Source organism: Diadema antillarum, unplaced genomic scaffold (assembly GCF_040938485.1).
Source record: "Diadema antillarum isolate AM-2024a unplaced genomic scaffold, OU_Dant_1.0 scf00000072, whole genome shotgun sequence".
Lineage (NCBI taxonomy): Eukaryota > Metazoa > Echinodermata > Echinoidea > Diadematoida > Diadematidae > Diadema > Diadema antillarum.
The window spans coordinates 1,230,693-1,256,111 of NW_027270961.1; the positions used below are offsets into that span (position 1 = coordinate 1,230,693).

At 39.1% G+C, this 25,419-nt stretch overlaps 2 protein-coding genes across 2 annotated transcripts in view; both read left to right on the top strand.

Moving 5' to 3' along the window:
• The first annotated feature begins 5,453 nt into the window (after positions 1-5,453).
• LOC139717136 (endonuclease 8-like 2) lies at positions 5,454-7,160 on the top strand. The gene has a single exon (XM_071628637.1). It carries the CDS (start codon positions 5,454-5,456, stop codon positions 7,158-7,160), a length of 1,707 nt encoding a protein of 568 aa, XP_071484738.1.
• A 6,445-nt stretch (positions 7,161-13,605) lies between these two features.
• The window catches only part of LOC139717219 (uncharacterized), a 30,145-nt gene continuing 18,331 nt past the window's right edge, over positions 13,606-25,419 (top strand). The window contains exons 1-3 of the mRNA XM_071628722.1: positions 13,606-13,942; positions 17,300-17,371; positions 22,820-22,867. Of these exons, the coding sequence (XP_071484823.1) occupies positions 13,811-13,942; positions 17,300-17,371; positions 22,820-22,867 (252 nt within the window). The 5' untranslated portion in view covers positions 13,606-13,810. The remainder of the gene's footprint in view (positions 13,943-17,299; positions 17,372-22,819; positions 22,868-25,419) is intronic.

The window sequence follows — 25,419 nt, forward strand, 5'->3', positions numbered from 1 at the left end:
AGGACGGGATCGGGATAGGGAGGAGCAAACTTTCCCTGGAAAATGGCGTTGAAATATAAAAAAAAAAGAGAAAAAGGAATGAAATGACTTTGTCCGGAATTTCCTTCACTCTAAAAACACAAAATTCAATGTTGAATTAGCATTTAAAAGGGCCGAGGAGTGACAACATTTTCAAAGTGTTGGTTTTCCTGCTAGATTCAACATTTAAATTGCTATTTTAAAAGTTGGATGCAACACTTCAAAAATGCTGTCACTCTTCGGCCCTTTTAAATGTTGATTCAACATTTGCGTTTTTAGAGTGTTTGAAGGTGTTTAATTGGGTACTCATGTTTCAGGCTTGAGAGGTAGCTCCCGGCAGTGAAAACCCTTCTCTCTTATTGTTAAATTCTATACTCAAGTGGGTGTGTGATAGGGTGATGATGTCATGGGTGCGCGTCACGAGACCGACACCCACGAGTCATACAGCCTACTATAGTTATACAGCCCACAAGTCATACAGCTCATGAGTTCGACACTATAAGCAAACAAGGCCCACGAGACGTAACCCCGTGTTGTATCTGTCGAACTCATGGGCTGTTTTTACCTATAGTGTCGGTCTCATGGGCTTTATCTGCCAAGTGTCGAACTCGTGGGCTGTATCAGGGGCGACGCAGCCGTGGGGGCCGTGTGGGCTCGGGCCCCCACACTTTTTGTGCACCATACAAAGGAATACATAAGATGTCATCACTTTGGGCCCCCACACTTTTTTTCAACCCGGAAGTACGTAAGTGGCACTAAAAAGGGAGGGGAGAGAATGAGCTGAGGACCATTTTTTTTTTTTTTTTTTTTTGCTTGTCAGCTGAAGAAACCCGGAAGTGGACGGGGACGGGGAGAGATGAGCTGAGGACCTTTTTTTTTTTTTTTTTTTTTTTTTAATAGCTCATGAAACCCGGAAGTGGGCCCCCACACTTTTGAAAACAGTGCGCCGGCCCTGTGTATGACTCGTGCATGGGTGTCTGTCTTGTGGGATGACCCCGATGTGATCACCCCCATGCAGTCAGAGTGACACGGACACAAATCTTTGCTAGTGCTATATTAGGCCTGACGTGAATTTTAGACATGAAGTTCACGGTGTTGATTTAAATTTATTACTGGAATTGTACTGAATTTACCATGAAAGAGGAGTTTTAAAAGAAGGACTCTATAATTGTGAGATGTTTCGAGAACTCGCTTTTTTGTATTAAGCTGAAGGAAAACTTTTAAAGCAATGCCACTCTTCTGTCTATCGCATGAATGCAGAAGAAGACCTTCCACTTTTCAGTAAAACCATGTGAAACTCATAAAGAATCAAAGAATCTTCCACAGTTTTATTAGCTTATAGCTTATTCTGGTTAAACTTGCACTTCATTGAAGTGCGAGTTTAGGTTGATGTTCATTGTACTTGCAGGTTGCAAAGACTCTATATAATTCCTCTCTTCATTTCTGTGTGTCATTAGATATAATCTATGGCTGTACATAATTTACTTTTCTCACTTTTCTCAGTAGGCTATATCAGCTGACGAAAACAAAGATAATAATATTGAATAATAATAATAATAATAATAGTAATAATAATAATAATAATAATAATAATAATAATAATAATAATGATATATCAATTTATAAAACGCAAAAGCTATAGACATAGTATTCTTCTGCGCTGTAAAAGCTTCTGATGTGCTTGATAATAATGAACACTTAAATGGAAAGATGTGTTTTGAGTCGTGATTTAAAGACTGCTACAGTATTGGAGACTCCGGACAGCTATGGTCCACCATGCAGTATTCATTCAGACCTCACGAAGTTGTCATTTCATTTATACCATATTTGAAGTAGCAAGGCCTATTGTTTTGCGTGGTCAGAACTATGATTATAGTTCTCAACATAGACACAACGATATATGGTGCTCTCTGTGCGACGCACAGTACATTGTACATTCACTCTAACAAATTAAATGGTATCCAACATTATGAATGTTGTCACTCTTATATTCGAACCTTTGGTAAATGTTGGATTTAAAACTCAAAATGTTCGATTTACCGTTTCAATTTTTAGAGTGTAGATCGCCATTATAAACTATCCACGGCTAGGAAAGTTATTTAAAATCAGCCGGAGGGTCAGAGTAAAGTAATAATAGGCCCCCTACAGGGCCGGCGGAGCGTTTTCAAAAGTGTGGGGGGGGGGCACTTCCGGGTTTGATGAGCTGACAAGCAAGAAAGAAAAAAAAAAAAGGTCTTCAGCGTAAAAACATAACCTTATCACACTTCAAAATCTCTATTTCTTTTTAGTGCCACTTATGTACTTCCGGGTTTAAAAAAGTGTGTGTGTGTGGGGGGGGGGGGGGGCAAAGTGATGACACCTTCTGTATTCCTTTGCATGGTGCACAAAACGTGTGTGTGTGTGGGGGGGGGGGGGCGACCGCCCCCCCCCCCTTCCTGGTTCCGCCGGCCATACCCTATGCATTATTCTTCAGAGACATGACAAACGGGACGACGGGAATATTACGCTCAAACAAGGAGTGAACAGGTACAATTTACATGACTCAATCAAATTTTGTATCGAGTCTCCTGACAACTGCAGTCTAATTTCCAGACTCTATACCTACGGTAAACCATTTCTTGGCTCACTAATCGATTGCGCGAGGTCAGTCAGTTCCAATTCACCGTCGTGCAAGTTGAAGTGGCCAGGGAGTTATTCCTTTGAAGTGGCTCTTGCCACATTAGATCTTATCAACGAGGTGGTAGAGTCTTTCCGTCTCCCTGCCCGGGCTCCCTGCATGATCCCCACGATATGTTGTCTCATTCATTTTTTTTCCGTTGCTGTGTACTTCCCGGTTATATTATATAAACATCTGGATTTCAGGCTAGATGTACACACCAGTGCACCATTACAGCTTTACGCCACTGACCTCCAGTGCTTTACGCACAATCCGTGACACGCAGGGGTTTGAGCGCGGATAAATTGAACTTACGTAAATGCAAAACGGGGGCTATGTGTTTATGTTGCCACAATACATTATATTGGCGCATGGCGTTCTGACAGAGAACAATCACGCAGATACCAATTGCGTAACAATAACTCTTCACAAGCGAAAGGTTTATACCAATTTACACTGGTAATCAACCCTGCTGGCTGGCTGCTTTCTGTGCCACGACCACTATTCGCCAGCCAAGGAATCACAATCATGCACACATGATTTGGATGCTTATCGGAGCAGGTGAATAACAGAATTGGAGCCGACTGGAGCTGTAGCTGGTTTCATCTGGTAAGAATGACGCCTTGGAAAACCATAGCTACACATGGTCGTATGCCGGGGTTTTTCGGGGGGGGGGGGGGGTATGTTCATTGTTTGGGGATATCCTCCCCCCCCCCCCCCCCCGTATAATTATAAGCAGATATAAGCCCATATCTTATGCAACTTATACCTTTAGTGATACCAATGAGTAAACACAGATGTAGATGACTCCTCGCTATTCATACCCAGGAGTTTTGGAGGTTTCCATCACCTCCCTGCTAATTCGAATGTGCTGATATCAGGGAGGTGAAATTAAGGGAGAATATCCTAGGCACAAAGAGTATTATGATAGCTCCTTGGTATATAGACCCTACTAACTGTACACAGCCCTGTCGCTGCACAGCAAGTTGCGCACGGCGTCTGCACTGGTATATACACGTACATATACTAGCGTATAATAATAATAGGCCTTATACTTACCTACCTACCTATGGATACTAAGTACCTATGGAAGATTCTGAACGCAGGCTGAGCCTCTGTATTCAGATCCAGGTTCAGTCCGTAAGATGAGCTGGGTAGTGACCAGGTGGCGTGGCGTCAAACCTGAATTTTATGGGTTCATTTTCTCAGAGTTTATCCAAACCAATTTCAAAGCTGAAGACACAGGGTGCATCTATTAAATTTCTAGGTAAACTATTCCATGGTTTCCTGATGCGCATGTAAAATGAGTTTCTTCTTGTAGTGGTATGTGAACGAAAAATACATAACTTTTTACTATGTCCTCTTGTGCATTTTTTTATTAAACTCAAGTCAGGCACTACTTCCTGATCATATTTATGAAATAATTTAAAGGCTTCAATCATGTCACCTCTCGCCCTGCGGTATGCTAGAGTTGAAAGTCCGAGGTGCCTCAATCTTTGTTCATAAGATAAAGATCCTATTTCAGAAACTAATTTTTGGCCCTCCGTTAGGCATTTTCTAAAATTTCTATATGTTTTTTCAAATAAGGACTCCATACCGCATGGGCGTATTCTAAATGAGGTCTTACCAAAGCTTTATATAACAATAAAAAGAAATAAATTGGTTAAAACTTTGGGCAGAGATGACTCCCAAAGCTTTGTGTCTGTATGTTTGTATCGCTTGACCTTTATCTGGTCATGCGCAGAATGTAAATTCGAACTGCCTTTGTATGCTTCACATTACCGATTCCATAATATTTATGTATACAGGTAACCATTAGAGTCCCAAATTTACTAGTATGATATGATCAGCTATTGTTACCTTAAAGGGGAAACTCCAGTCCAAATATGAGTTAGACTGATAGAAAGAGTAAAATCTTACGAGTTCAACAGTAAAAATTTGACTAAAATCGAATGAAAATAAGGAAGTTATGACATTTTGAAGTTTAGTTAATTTCTGCAAAACAGTTCTTGTATGTACAGTGAATATGAATATGCAATGAGTGAGCTAACCATGTCATACCCTAATTCTCCATTGATCGTGTACAATTAAAAAAAAAATGACGAAAATTCAATGTTTCTGTCATTGAAGTCTGAAATATGTTGTTCCTGGTTGAATAACTTCAGAATAGTGATCGGTTAGAAATATCAGGATTTGAGCCTCGGGCATAATGAAAAACTGGAAATTTCGAAATGTTATGTACAAACCATATGGCAAGTTGTGAGGGTATGACATGCTTACTTTGCCATTTGCATATTTATATTGACTGTTTCCAGAAATATTAGCGAAATTGAATGTCATAACCTCATTATTTTTCACCCGATTTAGATCAAAGTTTTACTGCTGAACTCGTAATATTTTACTCTTTCTTATCAGACTAACTTATATTTGGACTGGATTTCCCCTGTAATATGCATTACATTGTATTTACAACACACACACACACACACACACACACGACCGTTTATTCACTTGTGTATCAATCTTTATTTCAGTTGTAAGAAGACATAATGTTCACATTTATTTCATTAAAAAAAACACCCTAGAAACTACATGGATATGTGATGTAAATGTAATGTTTGTTTCATAATTTCGTGTTAATATCCTGACGATGTTTGTACAATGAGGCCCCTTACCGGGAAGCTGTGTTTGTGACTTGCCGATGTTAAAATTGAGTACATTTGTATTTTTGTTTTCATCCACATTATGCAGTTCTGCATGTGACGTCATATAAAGGAGAATGCCGGAGGGTCCCTGCGTCCGACGATGGGGCGATACGGCTCGCCAGTTTCTTCATAAAGAAATCGTGAACGTCTCAGGAGCCAGCAAGGTTGTCGATTATGACAAATGGAAGGGCGCTAGTATTAATGACGTCACTGTTTACGGCAAGCAGTTATTTTTCCAACTCGTCAAGACGAGTGATGATGACACGGAGAAAGGAAAGAGAGGCAAAAAGAATGAGAATTCGACAAGTGAAACCACAAAAACCTCGTCTGTGTCCCATGATGCTTCTATTTGGTACAGGTACCACTTCCTGATGTGGGGCAGCTTACGAGCAAATGAGTACAAGGGTCCATCCAAGCGATCCAAAACACAAGTTGCGCCAAAACCGATGATCGAATTTCACTTCCCCGACAAAAGTTTTCTTCTTTTCTACGGTGGGAGCGTACGAGTTGTGGATGGCCCCTGCGACGACGAAGGTATTGATGTTCTGTCGAGTACGTTCAACATCGAGAAGGCGACAGCCGCGATTCTGAGGCCATTTCCACTGTGCTACACCATCATGGATCAGGCGCACTTCGCTGGAGCCGGCAACATTGTCAAGAATGAGGTTCTCTACGCGTGTCGCATGCATCCCCTTGAGCTAGGGTGTAACTTGACGCGGACACAAGCCGCTGCCGTTGCCCAAGAGGTAGTGCGCTTCACCAAGGACTGGCAGAAGTGGGAGGAGGAATCGTCGGGATATCAGCGATTCGGAACATGGATGAAGATGTACTGGAAGTTTCAGTGCCCCGATGGACACAAGACAAAGAGAGGATGGTTTGGTGATAAGCTAAAGAGGATGACTGTTTGGTGTCCAGAGTGCCAACCTCTGAGAATTGAGAGCGATATTGCCACTGAGGAGATGATGGATCCAGGTAAGAAAAAGAAGGGCATAAAGATCGATTCTCTAGAAGAAGACAATGATCAATCTCCTGACAAAACTAGGGAAAGGAAAGAAATACGGAGACGTGTACCTCTTAAAGACAAGAAAAAAGGAACATCAAAGCGTCGCACTTCACATGAAAGGACACCCCAGCTGGCAAACGACATCAAAAAGAAAGGACTCGAGAATGCGAGCACAGTACAAAGCAAGCGGAAGAGAGCTTCACAAAGAGGAGAGCGAGAAACTGTCAATAAAAGTGCTCAATGTTGTGAAATTCCTTCCAAACGAAGGAAGAAAAATATTGAAGGAGATATGACAGAAGGAAAGAGAACAAGAAGAGGACAGCGTCAAAAATCTCATCAAGATGTATCGATAAAATCGGAGACAGCTATAGCTGCTGGTGAACTTGTAGAGGCCGAGTCTGCTTCCAAATCGACAAGGAAGCAAAAGAGAGTCAGGTTGCGCAAAAACCCAAACAGAGATGTGGTATCCAGGGTTGCTCTCGAGACACCTGTGGTCAAAGTTGAAAGCCAGGAAAGCATTAAAAATGGTATTGACGTCGAGATTAACGCAGTTCTCCCAAGTGATGGCTTAACACCGAATGAACGAGAGTGTTCCAGAAAAAGAAAGCTAGCTGGAGGAGCTAGAGGATTTGCCCGTCAACTCCCAGATGTGACAGTTAAAGAATCAAGTGGAAAAGGGAAGGTGTCTTTGACGAAAGAGGTCGGGAAGATGAAAACAGAGACACAAACTCAGAGCAGAAGGAGTACAAGGCTAAGGTGCAAAGTGTTTGACGAATGATCCAGCGATGTTTTCTGCATGCATACCTGTGTGAACGTCAAACTACGTAATAAAGGAGGTACTGCCTGTAGGGAATGGAGGAAAAACACATACACACTAAAATCGGTTGTGAGCCTTCCAATGAGAACTATTGTAATTATACCCATATGAAGAATGATGTTTGCTCATCAGAAGTGATAGTTTAGTGCAGTATCATGTGACTGTATTTCATTGAAATCCTCCCGAATACATCAGAGACGGGAGTTCTCGTGAGAAACGCTGGTAAATTATTGCACCCTTTCTCTTTGACCATTGAGTCTATTTGAAGGAAGTACCGTGGTGCACAAGATGTAGATTCTAACAGTGCAATGGTAATGCCTGAAAAAAAAATAAAGAAAATAAAGTAAAGAGAGCTAGTGCGCTTCACAGTTCGTCATTAACATGCAAGGTATACCTCAGTGTATATAGTCAAGACGTGTTGTGTGCCAATCAGAGCGCAGAAAAAAAAAACAAACACAAGAAATCAACCAAGAAAAGATGAAGTACCGTTAGTCGATAATCCAAGTGAGTTATAGTGGACTATCCCTATTACCTATCCTGTTAATAATTTTCCTTGTACATGTACCCTGTTTGTTTCTGTGTGTGTTTTTGTATGTGTTTCTGCGAATATTTTCGCAACTTTGAGGAATTACCATGCATCCGTTCAAGCAAAATTCGTGAAGGTCAGAGCAGATTGATTCAATGTGTACATTCACGCTTTTGATAAGTTTTCGATGTTTAATTGAATTCGTTATCAATGCGCGTTCGAACAACCAGAACACGAGATATTATACTTGATTGATAAACCGTGCAGTTTACAAAAGCTAATGGAACGAATGATGAGAAAGGAAATATGATATGCTTTGATATTGCTCAAGGAAGAATATCATCAGCGTCACCAGAATTTCATGAAACCAGTCACAATGCTTGATACATGTATTACGGTGAGCGGAAGTAGGATTGCGAATCTTCCATGCATAATTAGGATTGAATTTAATTTTCTTGAATGTTCTTCGTGTTCACTCGTACAGTTTACTCGTGAATTTTGACCGATCGGTTTATGAATAGGTAATAGGACGACGATACGTGTGTGATGTTAAACCAGTAGGCGTGCTGTTCACCATGTAGGCTGGGTTCATTATTTTTTCTGCATATTTGATTTGGGAGATTGAAAATCAGATGTGGAGTTGATATATTAGATACAAAGAACAGTTATACTAGTATTTAGACGTTCAAGCGTGAGCTCACAAAGACTTCTAAAAAAAAAATCAACTGAAAGCCGATCATTATTTTCTCCGTACATTGTGATATTGTTCTGCCGTATAATATTTACGTAATGTTGAAGTCGTTGTTTTTTCACTTTTAGTTCTGATCTGATGATTTTTTTTCTACTCTTACGTAATAGTAATGTATACACGTTAGAATTGGGGACATACATGTACATGACTGTGTATTGGCATAACATTTTCCTGGTACGAAGATTGAGCTGTGTAGGGGGAGATGATTGCACGAGAATCTAAGCTTGACTGTTGTACCACAGTTTGGTGTCCTCGCCAGTCCTCGCCAGTGGTCCTCGCAAGACCAGTGCGCCCTCATGGATTAGAAAGAGAACAATCTGTCAGACATTCGTGTAGCTGTACTTCACTTCTACCAGGGCTGGTGAGATGTACTTGCACACCTGTACATCCAGCGGGTTGATCATGTGTGTGCAATTGTGTAGTGACGGTCTATGCTTCCAATCTACCTACTTCACGCTTTCCTATTCAAATTGTAAACGGAGGGTTTATCGTTTGTACTGACCAACATGCAGATAAAGACATGGAAATTATGACGGGAAAATACACGTGCTTGTGGGAAGGAAAAGGTGGCCAAGATTGAGTTGTCATGTTTGCTTATCCAAAAGGGGTGCTGCGGAACGCGAGGGGATGGGGGCTGGGGATAGAGGGAACACCGTCCATTTACCCAAGACTCCCGGCACCCCTCCCCCACCCCCGAAAAAGAAAACCACCACCAAAATCCACCAACCAACCAACCAACCAACCAACCAACCAACCACCAACCAACCAACCAACCAACCAAGTTCCCCGGCCACATGGTGTGTGACAATCGTTTATGTAAGCATCTAAATATTGTACATATACATCTTAAGTACAGTGTACGTATTTAGGAGCAAATTCACAATATAAGAGACAATACCATCTCTGCACGGTCTGTATGGGACCCGCTAAACTATTCGGTTTCGATTTGATGGAATTTTTGCGAGATCTGGGCTAAATTACTAACGTAAGGGAAGAACCAGAGCAAAAGGAAAATAGATCGATGAGAAATGACGTCATGCATGCTTATACAGCGTACGTGGTCTTCATTTCTGTTGAATTCTCTCTCTCCTCGCTGGACCCAGTGATTTCCTTGTCTAAATGATTATAAAACAGCGATTCTGATAATAATACACGCTGTTGGTTGTCTACTCACTCAAACAAAATGTGTCATAAGAATTAAGTATGATTTGAACATGCATTCCTGTATGTTCGTGGTGGTCTCACTAAATAATGTTTGTATACTCTCAAAGAAGCTACGTTGGCGTGTTTTGAGCCACATGCTGAATGTTTGACATTCTTCAGAGTTCAAGGGAATTATAGAGAGCTTGCATATTGTCATATCCGCCCACGTTCTGCCAGCACTGTAAGGATGATGACAAGTGGAAAAATGCAGTCATGTATCTCAAGAGATTTAGACGAGTCGTTTCTCTTTCATTTTCTTTTCATGTTCTAGTCCTGTCTTTATGTCACAATTAGGGAGTTATTCACACACATTACACGCCCTCAGGTCCTGCGACCATTATGGTGAAAAAAAGTGTGAACCATTTGTTTCAAAGTATGGAGACGTATCAACTTTCGATTTGCCGCATGCAGTCGATACTGAATAGAACTATGAACGAAGGTATATTTCTTTGTGAAGACAACGTCATATGAGATTATCATCATAATTACAAGGCGTTTTGGTGTATAGGGCCTATTCATATTTTTTTTTTCAGTTGAAATTCATCCTGCGTTCTCCAGTTTTCCTACTTGCTTTGCTCTTGACTCAAAGACTGTCTTTGACTGACAATCGCCGAATATTCGTGCTTATGATTATAATGATTATCTTAAAATATGAAACCAGCTATATAGTTTTTGTACTTTTTCACGTGAAATTCTTCATCGTTTCTTGTTAAAGTGATTGGTGTCAGAATGACATACGTGTTTATGTACTATCATGACTATGAAGCTTCTCTATAGATACACGTATACAACAGGTATTGATATCAATACCGGAATAATAAACGCTATTTTGTTACCATGAAAAATACACTTGCATTTCAAATTCAGGTGTCTTTCCCAGCCTAGATTGCAGACGATGGGTTTCTTGTTTCATAATTCTTTTCCTGTATATACGCCACCTATGATTTAAATTTGTTTTCACACAAGGTATTGCCATGAATTTTGAATGAATGACCTTTGCGGAGGTCACATTATTTACTTTGCCTGGTCAGGAGAACATCGGAGTTTTAGGCCAATTGCCCAACTCCGTGATTGATGACTCATGCTTACAAAATACATGAATACATTGAATAGATAATAATATGTCACTAAGCTTGTCAGGTAAAACATTACAAAAATCACATTTTCTGTGACACAGTGTATTCGCATCAATCGTCAACACCAACAACAGTAGTGACAAAAACCACCGCCATTTTCAGAGACTCCTACCCCAAGCACTTTCTGATCGGGAGATTCTCCCGCCTGAAACCCCTAGCAAACGGGAGACTCCAATTTGATGTGGCGCGAAGAGCACATCACGAGCGCAAAAGCGCGAAGTTCCTTGCGGCCGGGGGTCCAGGGCCCGCTTAAAAGGACCCTGGAAGCTCTAGGGTTCTAGATGCTCTCTCTCGTGGTATCTATAAGGCTTAATTTTCAACATACAATGATTATAAGTAAGAAATCATTTCAAGCGGGAGACACAGAGCCAGGGCGGGAGAAATTAACTCTCAAGCGGGAGAACGGGAGATTTTGCAAAAATTGGCTTTCGGCGGCGGGAGAGTTGGAGTCTCTGCATTTTTACATTTTTACGTTTTAAATACGATGTATCATAATACATTATTGTAAAATGTTCACTCTCTGTTTCTGTTTTTGCTTGTATTTTCTTTAAACACTATCTTTCCGTTGGAAGCACAGTGAATCAAAATACAAAGTGTATATATCCATGCATGGCCCAATGGAGGAATTTGTAGCATAAAAGAACAGTTTACCGACGCGTTTTCATAGGTGCTTTTGGTTCCTCTGGGCGTCAGTGATAAAACTATTCTTTTGTATCCGCTTCTCTCTGTAAACCGTATTCTTATTTTATAAGCTCAATTTTGTTTCGTTAGGCAAGTAATCAGAGACAAGGTACATAATAGACCGTTTCTGTAATGTATTCAGATTTTATACATGTTTTCTCGAATGTTGCCCTTAACAACCACAAAGCTTGCCGGAGATTTGCCCCTCTTATAACAACAACAACAAAGTGAATTTCTGCGTAATGGAACTTAATGGGAGAAGGCAGGTGAATGAAATGTTTCGTTACAGGCTGTAGGAAAATAAATATCGATAAATTGTAAACATTACAGAAACGGTGTATGCTACCATAATGGTACATCTTTTTGTAGAAAGCCTGTGTGAATGGGAAAAAACAAAACAAAACTTAACAGCCAACGCTTTGGAAACTAGTCTAGTCGAGTTCATTACACATCGTCAAGGAGTTGCAAATTCCTAGACGTATACTACACTGTACTTGTAATCGATTGCTTCATTCTAGTTTGCTGTGGTATACACATTGTATTAGCTTTGTCTTTTTGTTCAGCTGATGGCAATGTCGGTCTAAAGTTCGAATTCCTCGAGCTCGTCACATCGGATCCATCTTTAGCACCAAGTGCCAGAAAAACAAAACAAAACAAAACAAAACAAGTACAGCATTACCTTCTGCAACGGTAATAAAAAACTTTGAGTCGTTGGATGCAACAGTCAAGACTGACTTTAACAATTCAATTCATCCATTGTGAAAATAATAGAAAAACACAACTCAATAGTAACTGTTAATGAGAGTCCAGTCAGTGTGCTATTTACCTCCATTTCTACTTGGCGTGAAAATATTAGTAGAGACGATATACTGATCTGGAATACATTGGCAATGGATACAAACAAAACAAAACAAAACATCAAAAGTTTCTTGATTCTCCTTCACTACCGCGAAACATATAGAATACAAGAAGTTTGTCGCTTATAAAGCCTATCTGTTACACGTATAACAGTGTAGTACGTCTATAGAATACAAGAAGTTTGTCGCTTATAAAGCCTATCAACTATGACAATGCGTAAATAATTGGGAATTAAGTTAAGGCTACTATTCTTCGCATTCTCATGCCCGATTTAAATGTTAGTTTCATACTTCCCTGACTGTAGGCAGGGCTCGACACTAACGGTGGCCCGGGGCCACCAAAAATGAAAGTCGGGCCACCAAATTTCAAAAAAGGGCAAATTTGGTGGCCCGCCTCGGGCCACCAAAATTTTTTGAAAAGTACGTCAATAAATTCGTAACTTTGTGCGCCGGAAATTAGCAGTTAAATTTGTTTAAAGGATGGATGAAAAGGACTGAATGAGTGCCTGAGAGTGAGTGTTGCAAGTTTGTTGAAGTTTATTTATGAGTAGATATGTCCACCTTCTAATTCTTACTATCATAAAACTTTAATATTTGACTCATTTAAAAAAAAAAAGGACTTTTAATGTTTTTTATTGTTTTTTTCGGGACACCAAATTTTTCTCTCGGGCCACCAAAAATTTGAAATTTAGGATTTTGGTGGCCCCATCGGGCCACCAAACAAAAAAGTTAGTGTCGAGCCATGCTGTAGGAAATGTCTTGTTTCCATATTGCTGGCAGGTTCGCCAAATATCAAGCAAAAATCGGAAAGTCGAAGTGTTAGTAACGAATTCATGTCGTATAATACAATATGTAGGCTTACGAATACCTTGAAATGCTTGAACAGAACATGGCATAAAAGGAGAGGTGAACTTAAACATTGCCACATGAGTGACTGTAACAGAACGCTCCTTCAAACTAATCCCGAATGTGTCCCTTGGAATGTACCAGACCACTCCCGTTTTCGTTTCTTCTTATGATATCGACCAAGGTTTAGAATCATTCTGAAGTAACTTACAACAGGTAAAACGAAAGCTATCAAACTCTAGGACCCTGGATTGCACAAATACCGCCCCCGCACGAATACCGCAGATACCACGCTAATTGTAAACATGCAAATGTCCCTTTAAACCGAGCACGTGGATAGATCGAACCGTTGACTTTCGGTTTGTTTTGCTTTTCATTGTGCGGCAAGTCGCCAGCACACAAAGGAAATTTAGCTGCCTGCAAGATCGGAAGCGTTATCTCGTGTGCGCAGCATATCAGCTGATAGACAAAAAATCAGAGCCGTTCCGAAGATTACAATCAGCATTCTCTCTACAGACAAGTGTGTCGTGAAGAACTGCTCACAAAGCTGAGAGGAAGCCCGAGATATACTTTGGAATAGCCTGTTACTCGTGAAGTGCCAAGATTTCAAAATGGCTGAAGCGAAAGCGAAGAGGGGTACCTCGGATGCAGGCGAAGACGCTTCTGTGGCCGTGGAGGGAGGTGGAGAGCCGCCGGTGAAGCGGGGCAGGGGGAGACCCCGAAAACCCAAGCCGCCTGTAGACGTATGTTATGCATGATTCAATAGTCTTTATTCTCTTTCGTGTCATGAAATGTTACGTAGATGCAGAGCTGACTAGTTTGAGCCTGCTGCGTGCATGTGATTTCCATTACATTGTAGATCTACATCGTTAAGTCTTTCTTTGAGGAATAAGTCCTTGGAAGTCGTTGTTATGTCTAGCTCTCCGTGGATTTGTTTCACTTTCGGTTCATGAGGAAGTGTAGATCTCTTGCCACGAGCTTTAACTCCAGTTTTTGCAGTTGCTCCTTACTGATTGTGGCTTTTACTGGAGGATTGGAAATGCATTACCAAACTGTATTTGTACTTTCTATGTATTACTAGTACACTTCGATTTAGATTTCTATGTTGTACATAGGTCATAGTTTTTGAGAATGCCCTTTCACACAATTAGATGGACAGTTGTGTGAAATACAAGCAGCTTTTAATTCTTATGATAGAATGCAAAATCACATTTTTGTTCATGATCTGTTGTTCATCTCTGATGTTTCAGATGATTGAGGGGTTTTGAGATGATTTTTGTTTGTTTTTGTTGTTTTGTTTTAGCTTGTTCCTGAATAGAAAAAGAGCTGGTTGTTTGGATGTATCAGATTCAAATCTAGGTGCAGTGATAACATCACAAATCACAAAGCTGAAAGACCAACATTGGATTTTTTTTTTTTAGCTTCAGTTTAGTATGAATATCAACATAGGCCCTGAACATACAAAGTAAACTATATAGTAGTTACCTTGTATGATTATGTGCATCAAACATACTAAAAGATAAAATCAATCTGAAAGACATACTGCTGGCCATGACAACTCCATCTTCATGGCATCATCATATTGTTTACTATCTTAAAAAAAGAAAAAAAAAATCTGTTAGCCATTTTGTTTATCATTGTTGGCTTACTCACTTATAGAATGGAATATTTGCCCTCCACAGTCTAATTTCAAGAATTGGATGAACAGATAGAATAAGATAGACAGAAACACTGGCTAAATGTGGAAAAAGAGACTGGGGGACATGTAGGCCTATTGATTAAACTCCTTGTAATCCAGTCTGATGCTGAAAAAATGCAGAAGAGCAAGAACTTGAAGAACTTGACTTGAGTGCTGAACCCCTGAACAAAGACAGCGTGTTTGTAGTGGATATGCCATCTCTCTTGGTACAGTACTCTGTTTAAACAGGTGATTCCAGCTTCTGCCACTAGTGACAGATGTACATGCCATTATAGCCACTTGGATCTTTTATGAATGGACAAAGGGCAATGTTCAAATTGGAATTGTGTGAGATAAAATGCTCATCTAGCACTCTGCAGATAAGCCTACTCATATCCAGGTACACATATTCTTTATCAATGCTTGCTAATGACAGTTTATTAAATGCAAGATATGAGGATTGTCATTTTATATGTATATAAAAAAAAAAAGAAATCTGCCAGTTCAGAGAATTAATTCTTCTTACCTGCCTCTGCTTGCATTTTGTTGTATCCTTTTATATTACAGGCAGTATGTCAATCTTGTGCCGAGAATGTGTGTGCATATGAGCTTGGAACCTTTTGTACTGCATGAGGCTTATGTGCAGTTTTAGCTGGAAAAACAAGATTGAGATAAAAAGAACTTGTTAAGACAGCAACAAGAATTGCTAGCTTCAGGATATGATGCAAAACATGGCCTATTTTTTGTTGTTGAGAAAACGCATAAAAAGCCAAATGATGAGACATTTTTAGTTGTTTCATCTCTTCTGTTTAAATTGGCAATTAAAAAGTATAGAGAAAAAAGTTTACAAAACACGCAAATGAAAAACAATGTTATTAATATAATAAACATTTGAGAGAAAATGCACTGAGTTTGCACACAATCATAACTGATATTCTGTCAATATTACATAAATTATGTTTCATAAAAATACTATAGGTCTACAAATCAAATGTTCTGAAAAGGTGATATTAGGTTGATATCAGTTTGTTCAAGTACATGCAGTTATTGATTGAGGTTTCATAAACCCAAGAATTCAATTCACCTTCATGATGTACATTTTAAGGTTTACACTTGTATGTGTACAATAAAATGGATTGTTGAGGAAAATACTTCAAATTTCCCTTGTGAAAGACAATGAGGTGAAAATTAAAAATACAAACTGAATTTTTGAAGGTCAGGACTGAAGCTGAGACAGGCAAGAAGAAAAATGGAGACTCTTTTCCCATCTCATTTATGAGGCATTTGAATCTATCTTTTACAGAATAGGCTGGTGTATGATTGTGAAGTAAACCCGTTTACTGATGTTTTCACATTCATGGATATTTCCCACAGGAATGACAGCAACAAGCTATTCCGAACACCTGTCCATACCCAATGCAATTCAGTACTTGAAATGCACTTTGTATGCTTCAGGTGCTATTTAAGGCAAACTGCCTTGAGTCAGAAAAAGTCTGTGTTATTTAGCAGTTATGCATAAAATTTATACTAATATAGGCCTACTGGTCAGTTATAGCCATTTCCTCCAGAAGGCCCCAAATAACAAGTGCTTTTATTCATCTACAGTATTTCAATTGATTCCTCCCGAAGGAAAAGAAAAGAAAGAAATTGACATGCTGTTTGAATAATTATAAACTGTTGGACGTGACAAGACCCATATTAGCTGGTTGTTGGTAACAAGCTTTCTGAATTTTGAACATGTTCGATATAAAAATTCAGCTCCAGTGTATCTCTGTTAATGCTTATGTAGCTAATCACTGAGGAAGAATATCAAATATTTCACGAACTGTTCTAGTAAATTAGCAATGGATGCAAACATAATTGTATGTGTATATCTTCAAATTATCAAATCTTTGGGCATTCCTTTGCTCAATATGCTCGAGTGTAATGTGACCTTAACAAAGACTGAATGTGCTAGTAATCTAGTCTATCAGTCTGTAGAATGTAGAGTGCTTTTATTAGTTGTTGGTATGACAACTAAAACTTTATTTGAAGAGTCAGCTTTTGTTTTGAAGATATGCATAGAATATGAATATGTTAAGAAACCAATTATTGGATGTGATTATCAAATGTGTAGTGTAAATTCACTCACCTCCTATACTGTGTTTACAAAATATTGATTTAGTCATTGAAATTTTGAAGCTGATCAGTATTTTGTCTAGTTTTATAGAGACCTCAAGAAGTTGTGTATTCAAACATTTCACAGAGATTCAAGAATTATAAACCTGAATATAAAGTAATATAACAAGAGAAGTAAGTTGATTTATCTTATAATCCACAGTGTTTTTCTATCACATACCAGTTCTCTAACGCATCTGAAAATTACACAGACAGAGGCAATTTTTATGACAATGTGTATTTTTTCTTTCTTTTTTTCTGACAGGAGTCAGAACCCAAGATCAAGAGACCCAGAGGAAGACCCAAGGGTAGTCTGAACAAGAAAAAGAAGCCACAGGTACGTACAAAGACAAGAATATTTTTATTTTGTGATTCAACCTCTAATGACATGATGTGGATGTACGTCACGAGACCTATACCCACGAGTCATACAGCCCACAAGTCATACAGCTCACAAGTCATACAGCTCACAAGTCATACAGCTCACAAGTCATACAGCTCACAAGTCATACAGCCCACGAGTCATACAACCCACGAGTCATACAGCCCATGAGTTCGACACTAAGCCAACAAGGCCCACAAGACCGACACATAACGCACCGTGTTGTATCTGTAGAACTTGTGGGCTGTTTTTACCTAGTGTCGAACTCATGGGCCGTATGACTCGTGAGCTGTAGGACTCATGGACCTGTTTTCAATGTTGAACTAGTGGGCTGTATGACTCGTGGGTGTCAGTCTAGTGGGATGACCCCCATTTCTTGAGTCTCATGGTTCCGTCACATTATCACTGTGATGACCATTAAAAACTGCAAGCTGTAGTGTGCCAAAAGGTACAAATATTATGGATAAAGTGCAATCTCTAAACTCTCTACAATGTATGTCTATCCGTCATAGCCATTGGGACAGGGACAACCAAGCCAACTTTCACTAGCCATCTTGACTCAAAGCAAAATTGATGGAGATTAGGCAAAGGAACATACCCAGTGCTTTACAAGAAAAAAATGTTGTTTATATTTTAGCATTGACAAATTTGCGAGATACTGTGTTGGTGAAAAACTTTGTATCACTCAAAACAGTTAGCCTGACATAGCACCTGAAAACACTCTGGTACATGTACATTATCTTAGTCCATCGTGCTCCATCTTTATTGTCCCCGCCGAACGAGTTCGAGCAGGGGACTATGAAGCGGGCTCCGTACGTGTGTGTGTCCGTGTGTCCGTGTGTCCGACGGTGTGTCTGTGTGTGCGTCCGTGTGTGATCAAAATCTTCAATTGGCTACTTCTCTGTCATTTATGAGCCGATTTTGATTCTGTTTGCTTTATATGATAGCACTACGTGGGAGCTTTGAAACTTGTACACAGAATTTCAGTTGTGACCTTTGACCTTGACCTTTGACCTATATTGTACATTTTGCTAAAAAATGCTACTCCTTCGCCATTTCTAACCCGATTTCGATTCCATTTGCTTTATGTGATGGCACTAGTTGAGGGCTTCAAAATTTGTACACAGAATTTTGACCTTTGACCTTGATTTTTTGACCTGTATTGTACATTTTGCTACAAAATGCTACTCCTTCGCCATTTCTAACCCGATTTCGATTCCGTTTGCTTTATGTGATGGCACTAGGTGAGGGCTTCAAAACTTCTACACAGAATTTTGACCTTTGACTTCTTTGACCTTTGACCTTGATTTTTGACCTATATTGTACATTGGCTACAAAATGCTACTCCTTCGCCATTTCTAACCCGATTTCGATTCCGTTTGCTTTATGTGATGGCACTAGGTAAGGGCTTCAAAACTTCTACACAGAATTTTGACCTTTGACTTCTTTGACCTTTGACCTTGATTTTTGACCTGTATTGTACATTTTGCTACAAAATGCTACTCCTTCACCATTTCTAACCCGATTTCGATTCCGTTTGCTTTATGTGATGGCACTAGGTGAGGGCTTCAAAACTACACAGAATTTTGACCTTTGACTTCTTTGACCTTTGCCCTTGATTTTTGACCTATATTGTACAATGGTTACAAAATGCTACTCCTTCGCCATTTCTAACCCGATTTCAATTCCGTTTGCTTTATGTGATGGCACCAGGTGAGGGCTTCAAAACTTCTACACAGAATTTTGACCTTTGACTTCTTTGACCTTTGACCTTGATTTTTGACCTGTATTTTGCTGCAAAATGCTACTTCCGGCGGGGACATATATTACGCACCGCGTAATTTCTACTTTTCCTTGTTTTCTTGGCCAACAAGCTAGGTTTAACACCAACAACTTATTATGCTTTTGAAACAGAAGTATTTTGCTAATTTGGATGAAGTTTTACAAATTGCACAGTTTAGCAAGTCCTTTAAAATAAAAGTTTTGATGTAAGAGTGGTAAGCAGGTTCAGTGGAAATCTGTTTTTATGCCTTTGCCATGAAAAGGTGCCGTAGTCATGATTTCGGGTATCTGTCCGTCTGTCTGTCCGTCTGTCCATCTGTTGATTTTATGAGCGACGTACTTTGTAACTTAAGAACCATTTGAGGTATCTAATCCAAACTTGGCATATAATGTAAGTATGATTGGATGAAGCTGTGCCTACACTGTATTAGCTCTAGGTTGCACATGCTCAAGGCCAAAGGTCATATAGGTCAAGGTCAAATGTTAAAATGTCCCCATATCTCTGCAATGCCAGAATTTTTTTTTTCAAACTTTCTGTATACATGTATTATCAGGTTAAGATTCTGTAGGGAAAGTTTTAAGTCATAAGTTCAAAGGTCGCAGGTGAAGTGAAACTGCTAAAATTTCCTTTTTTTCTTCCATATCACTGCACTGGCTCAAGGTATCTTCATGAGACTTTTACAATATACATGTATACATGTATTGCCTTAAATTCATTCTCTTTAAAGTTTTTGGTCATGAGGTCAAAGGTCAGTGGTCTACAGGTGGGTTAAAATGCCAAAATTACTCTATTTTATGCCAAAATTACACTATTTTCTTCATAACCTGGAAATGATTAGATATTTTATGCTGATCAGTCTAATCACACTACCTTTTGCAAATTACCACACCTGTAGGCCTATACATTGTATAGCGATTAAGTAATGAAAGTTTTGGGCCATGGGGTCAAAGGTCAAGTGAAAATGCTAGAATTTCACCTGTTTCCCACATTTTCAAAGTGGCTCAAAGTATTATCAAAGTACAGTCTGCATAGTGATGTGTGTAGTTTGCTGTTGTTGTTGAAAGCCGCGATGTCATAATTTGTGTGGACACTTACGAGTCCATTGAATTAATGTCCTCATCTGTCCAATCGTCAAACTTCTTTGTGAGGGCACTCTTGAAATGTGAAGTTATTTACACATGTATTTCTTTTGTAATATCTCTATGTGTTCTTAAGGGTGGAAAGAGTTGTGCAATATTCAACAAATTCATTTGGTCTACAAACTTGTTGCAGTGGTTTGAATATAAATACAGATATCCAAGGACCATTTGAGTGAAAATTCAAATTGAGGTCTTTTACATTATACAGTAAATGATTAACATGTCATTATTTGTTATGACATTCCCTATTTTCTTCTTTTTTTGGGGGGGGGGGGGGGCATAGAGAAATAGATTTGAATTGATCTCTGAAGGTAGGAATGTGTCTTTCACTTTTTAGTCAGTTGATGTTATTTGATTTCAGTTCTCATTATTGTAGTACGTGTATAATGAGAAATCCTTGGATAATTGAGGGTGTCTCTCCCATGAAAATCTACAATGTACTGTGTAAGTAGGGACTGGGATTCCCAAGGAATGTATAGCTTATCGACTACAATGCTCTTTTGGCATGAGTAGTTATTTTGAAATGCTTTTAAGAATTTCCATTGGGGCAATTTTTTCGTACGTTTTTATGGTCATAGAAAGCAAAGAGAAACTTCTTATGGAAGAAAACTGAGACCAGCGTGGCCCTGCTTCCATGTCATGTCTCAAAAGTTTGGAATGCGAAGATTGCTGCACAAGGGTTAGATCAATTTATTTATGGGGATTTTTAGATTTTTTTGAACAAGTGTTGTAGTTTTTACAGAAATACTAAGCATGACTTGCCGTTGGATGTGCTCATTGCTTGATGTTTTTTAAAAGCATACAGTAGTTTGCTCTGGAGGACTGGTCCCTACTAGAGTCAGTCATTGAATTCAATGATTGAGATGTAACTGAATCTTTCCTGTCATATTAAGATTATGATTTCAGGAGTTCTTACATGATTGATTCACTCTTCTTTTGACATTGCCATGGCCCTCTAGACACTCAGAAGATGAGTCAGGAATGAAACAGTTAACATGCTAGGGAGGATGTACAGTACTTACAGATTTGTTAGACAAAAAAAAAAAACAAAACAAACAAAACAAAACAAAAAACTTTTGAGCCTTCCTCTCAACAGTGGGCAAAGAAAAATGGTACCAGTAATTGAATTTCATGACTTATATATTCAACACGAGTGCAATTCATTTGCAAACTAAGTAAATGAGTATCTTTTATTCAGCAACATAATGCTTTATTCATAGAGAACAGTTGTCAATGGTAGTATTTCTTTTGAAATGATGTCTTTGCATTCAAGAACTTAAAGATCTGTCTTCATTCACAAATTTGGTGCATTTTTGTACCTCCACCTTGTAATGGTATGATGTCTGTCTGTTTGTCTATAATCCATCCATGTATATCCAAGATTTTGTGACATGATTTAAAAAAAAGGAAAAAAAAAAGAGGAAAACTCAACCATCAGGTGGATTTTCATAATATATATTTTCAGATATATGTATTTAGGCAGCTAAAACTCTTGAAGTCAAAGGTCAAATGTCACTGAACTTTGGCTGTAAAGGAAATTTTACAGCAATAACTTCAGCTCAGAATGTTGAATGATTACCGGTATATCATTTTCCTGTTATGAAGAATGGATCGTGGATGTACTTTGCTTACGTTTGCATGGGGTCACCGTAATGAAAGGTCAAAGGTCAAATGCACTTCTCAGACAGTTCTCAGTCATAACTTTAGCTGAGACTATCTCTTGGTGATATAATTAAAGGAATGAAAATTTAAACAATTGATTGCATGAAGTGACTGCATGGTTGGAAGGGTAAATGTCATTGTAGTACAGCTTAAAGCATCAGTTTCTGGTTTTCTAATTGTAGGCCTAATATTAGGAAAGATTTCCTTTGTGCAAATATGGTAAAAAGTTTGTCCTTAGGATCAGTAGAAAAGATCAACGAATCCTTTAAAAGTGTAAATGAAGAACCATGTATTATGGCAGAATAAGATGATTGCATAAAAAGCAGACTGAGGTACCCCTATCAACCCTGTGCTGTCAAAGTTTATGATACATAGTACTGGAAATTGCTTACACCTTCTTACCAGACATCCCTAAAAGAATTAAGAGGATAGTAGAATTTTTAAGAAAGATCATTCATAAGATCAAAGACATACATTTTTTATGATAAAATGATAATAATCAGAAAGATATTATGATGATGAGATGATGAAGATCATCTCATCAACATGATTATAATCAAAATGATTTTAATCATGATTATAATCATTACCATTATCTGAACTTCAGTGGTCATATTCTATAGATTTGCAGCTTGTAGATTATATGATGAAAATAATGTGAACATACTGTAAACCAGCAAATTTTCAAACTCATATAATAGGTTGTATGTACATGTCAAGAGTCTACTTTGTCATATTCTACCGTACAAATAAACCTAATTTGTTCTCATACCTGTGTATCAATATATCTAATCATCTTTTGCCTTTTGTTTCCTACAGCCTGTCCAGACCGGAGCAAAGAAACCCAGAGGAAGACCAAGGAAACAGGTGAGATTCTACCAGACAATGAAATATCAGTCAAATATATTATTTGACCCTAAATCTAGCCACTGCTCTTATAAATATGGGTAGATTAAGAGAGGCAACATTAAAGATATTAGAACAGAATATTATTCTCTCACCTTTGACAATTTATAGAAAGTGTATAGTTTGGTTACATTCTGCAATTAATGTACCTTATTTTAAATATAAAGTTGCTAAATCATTTAAGAATTACTTATGCTTTTAGTCAGAATCGTGCTAGATTCTTTAATTGCATATGACAGACAGCATGTGATTGATAATGTCAAAGTTTATTCTTACTGATATAAAGCAAAGCATGGATTCTACGAGGCTATAAGCTTAAGTACCTTTTTTGAGGTCTGTCGACACATTGTAGTAGGCTTATGCTTCTAAAATGAATGGGCAGAGAATCTGGTTTGGTGTATATGAATTAATTGCCCTCTCTACCTAACCTAGGATCTTTTTCCTTGCACTTTGTATGTAAGAATAACTTTTAGTTGAATGACTGGCCGATAGGTTTCTGTATGATAGTGTCTACAATATGGTGCAAATAACCAAGTAAAGCTGTTAAGGACTATATCATGCAAATATGATGATAGACTATTAGAAGAGATAGCAATCTTGCAGGAGAAAGGGGAAAGGAATTTTGCAGGAGCCAAAATGTTAGCTTTTTACTTTGTGATGGGTCAAGGACAGGCAAAGGAGTCCTATGGTATGGGTGGGGAGTGGGGTTGTGGAGTAGGGTAGAGGAGGGGTAAAATAGCATGTGGAGTAGGCTTAAGCCCTTTTTACACTTGTGTTTCTTAACCCTGTACTTTCTCTGACCCAGGACTATCGTTAGTCCCGTACCAATTTTTTCAGCTTTTTACACTCGCCAATTAGTCCCGTACATGGTACTAAGCTCTTGTCCGGGGCTAAGGAGAAAATTTACCTTTTTACACTCGTATTTCTTAGTCCGGTACTTTCCAAACCACATGAATATTCATGATTACACTGTGCACTGTACACATACACGCACGCACCGGCAGCACTTGATTACCTCGTTTCTAATTGGTCAGTGGGGGTCGGACTTCGTCTCCGTCGCTTAGCCCCGGATTATTTTTTCGTTCTGTTTACACTCGCTTGCTTGGCACCGCAATTGCGGGGTTAGCACTGCAATTGCGGTGCTAACCCTGCTATTTTGCAGGGCCAGATAGTACGGGACTATCGGTGGGGCTAGCCCACTTTGGCAAAAAACAAGTGTTAACAGAAAGTGGGCTAAGGAAAGTCCGGTACCAACGGTGCTGCTAAGGCACCCCCTTAGCCCCACCGTTGGTACGGGACTAAGCAAAAATTTGCAAGTGTAAAAAGCCCTATAGAATTAAGCTCACTCCAAATCTGTACTGACCATGACCTGCAGGCTGTACACTTCATGCTTTGTTCTTTGATCTTATTTTTCACTATAGTTCTCTGCTGTCATGGAGTGAAGCTAAATATATTTGTACCACTAAAGCTCATCTGAGCTTGAATTCATCTTATTCCCTCTTAAAACCTTTCCAGCACTTCTGTTGATTGGAATTGTCCTGAAGAGTGGCAAGGTGCACTGTTCCTGGTCTCATAAATGAAAGTGTCTCTGATTTCTATAGTAGCAGCTCTCTACTGCTTGCCATCTTTAGATAATGTGAGACAACCAACAAACTCAATCCTAATGCCTCCTTTCTGTTAAACCATCCAGTGCTGACCCAGAAGTCTGACTCTATGCTCCATTAGTTTTAATCTCACAGCTCATTTATGTATGCATCATGTCTGGTCTTCCCTGTCTGTGTTGGAAAATGACACACATGCACATATTCATAGAAAAAAAAAAACAACCCTCACCCCCCCCCCCTTAAAAAAAAAACCTACAAAGAACAACTAGGGTTTTTTTTGAATTATTTCTTAGCTCCTGGTAGCACTGATGGTATTTCAAGTATTGCTATCTACTTTGCTACTCTGAGCTGCTCTGATGGGGAATATATGAGTCCAGGCAGAGAGATGTATGGTACAGTGGTGTCAAGTGAACTCTTGTCTGTGATGTCAAAGAAATTGAATTCAATTGATGTTATGATAGTCTTGACACCATTGTATCTCCTCAACCTCCTCAAACTTGGTTATATTCAATACTCCTACTGTCTGTCTGTTCATTCTCTTCAGTGTGTGCTATTGCTAAGCCGTATATCTGTTTTTTTGTAAGTCTGTCTTCATTTCTGCTCATCCCACTTGGTATGTCAGTCACTGTCTCTCTTGTCTGACGATGGCATGATATCACAGTGCTGTTCTCTAGGTACGTTGAGATGCTAACCGTGTGAGATGCTAGCAGCGATGCATGTGTGCAGAGAGGACACAGTGTTCTAGTCATAGAGAGGGGCATATTAAATCTCCCAGCCATGGCTGTCCTCCCAGTGAACTCTTGGTGTCAAACCATACCATGTCATTGCCCTGGCCATTCCTCACATTGCATGCTGCTTTCCCAACAAGAAAGGGGGGAGGTAGAGGAAAAAAAAAAAATGAGGAACCTT

What these genes read in the sequence shown, in the direction of transcription:
- LOC139717136 (XM_071628637.1), top strand. Translation starts at nt 5,454, where the DNA reads ATGCCGGAGGGTCCCTGCGTCCGACGATGGGGCGATACGGCTCGCCAG.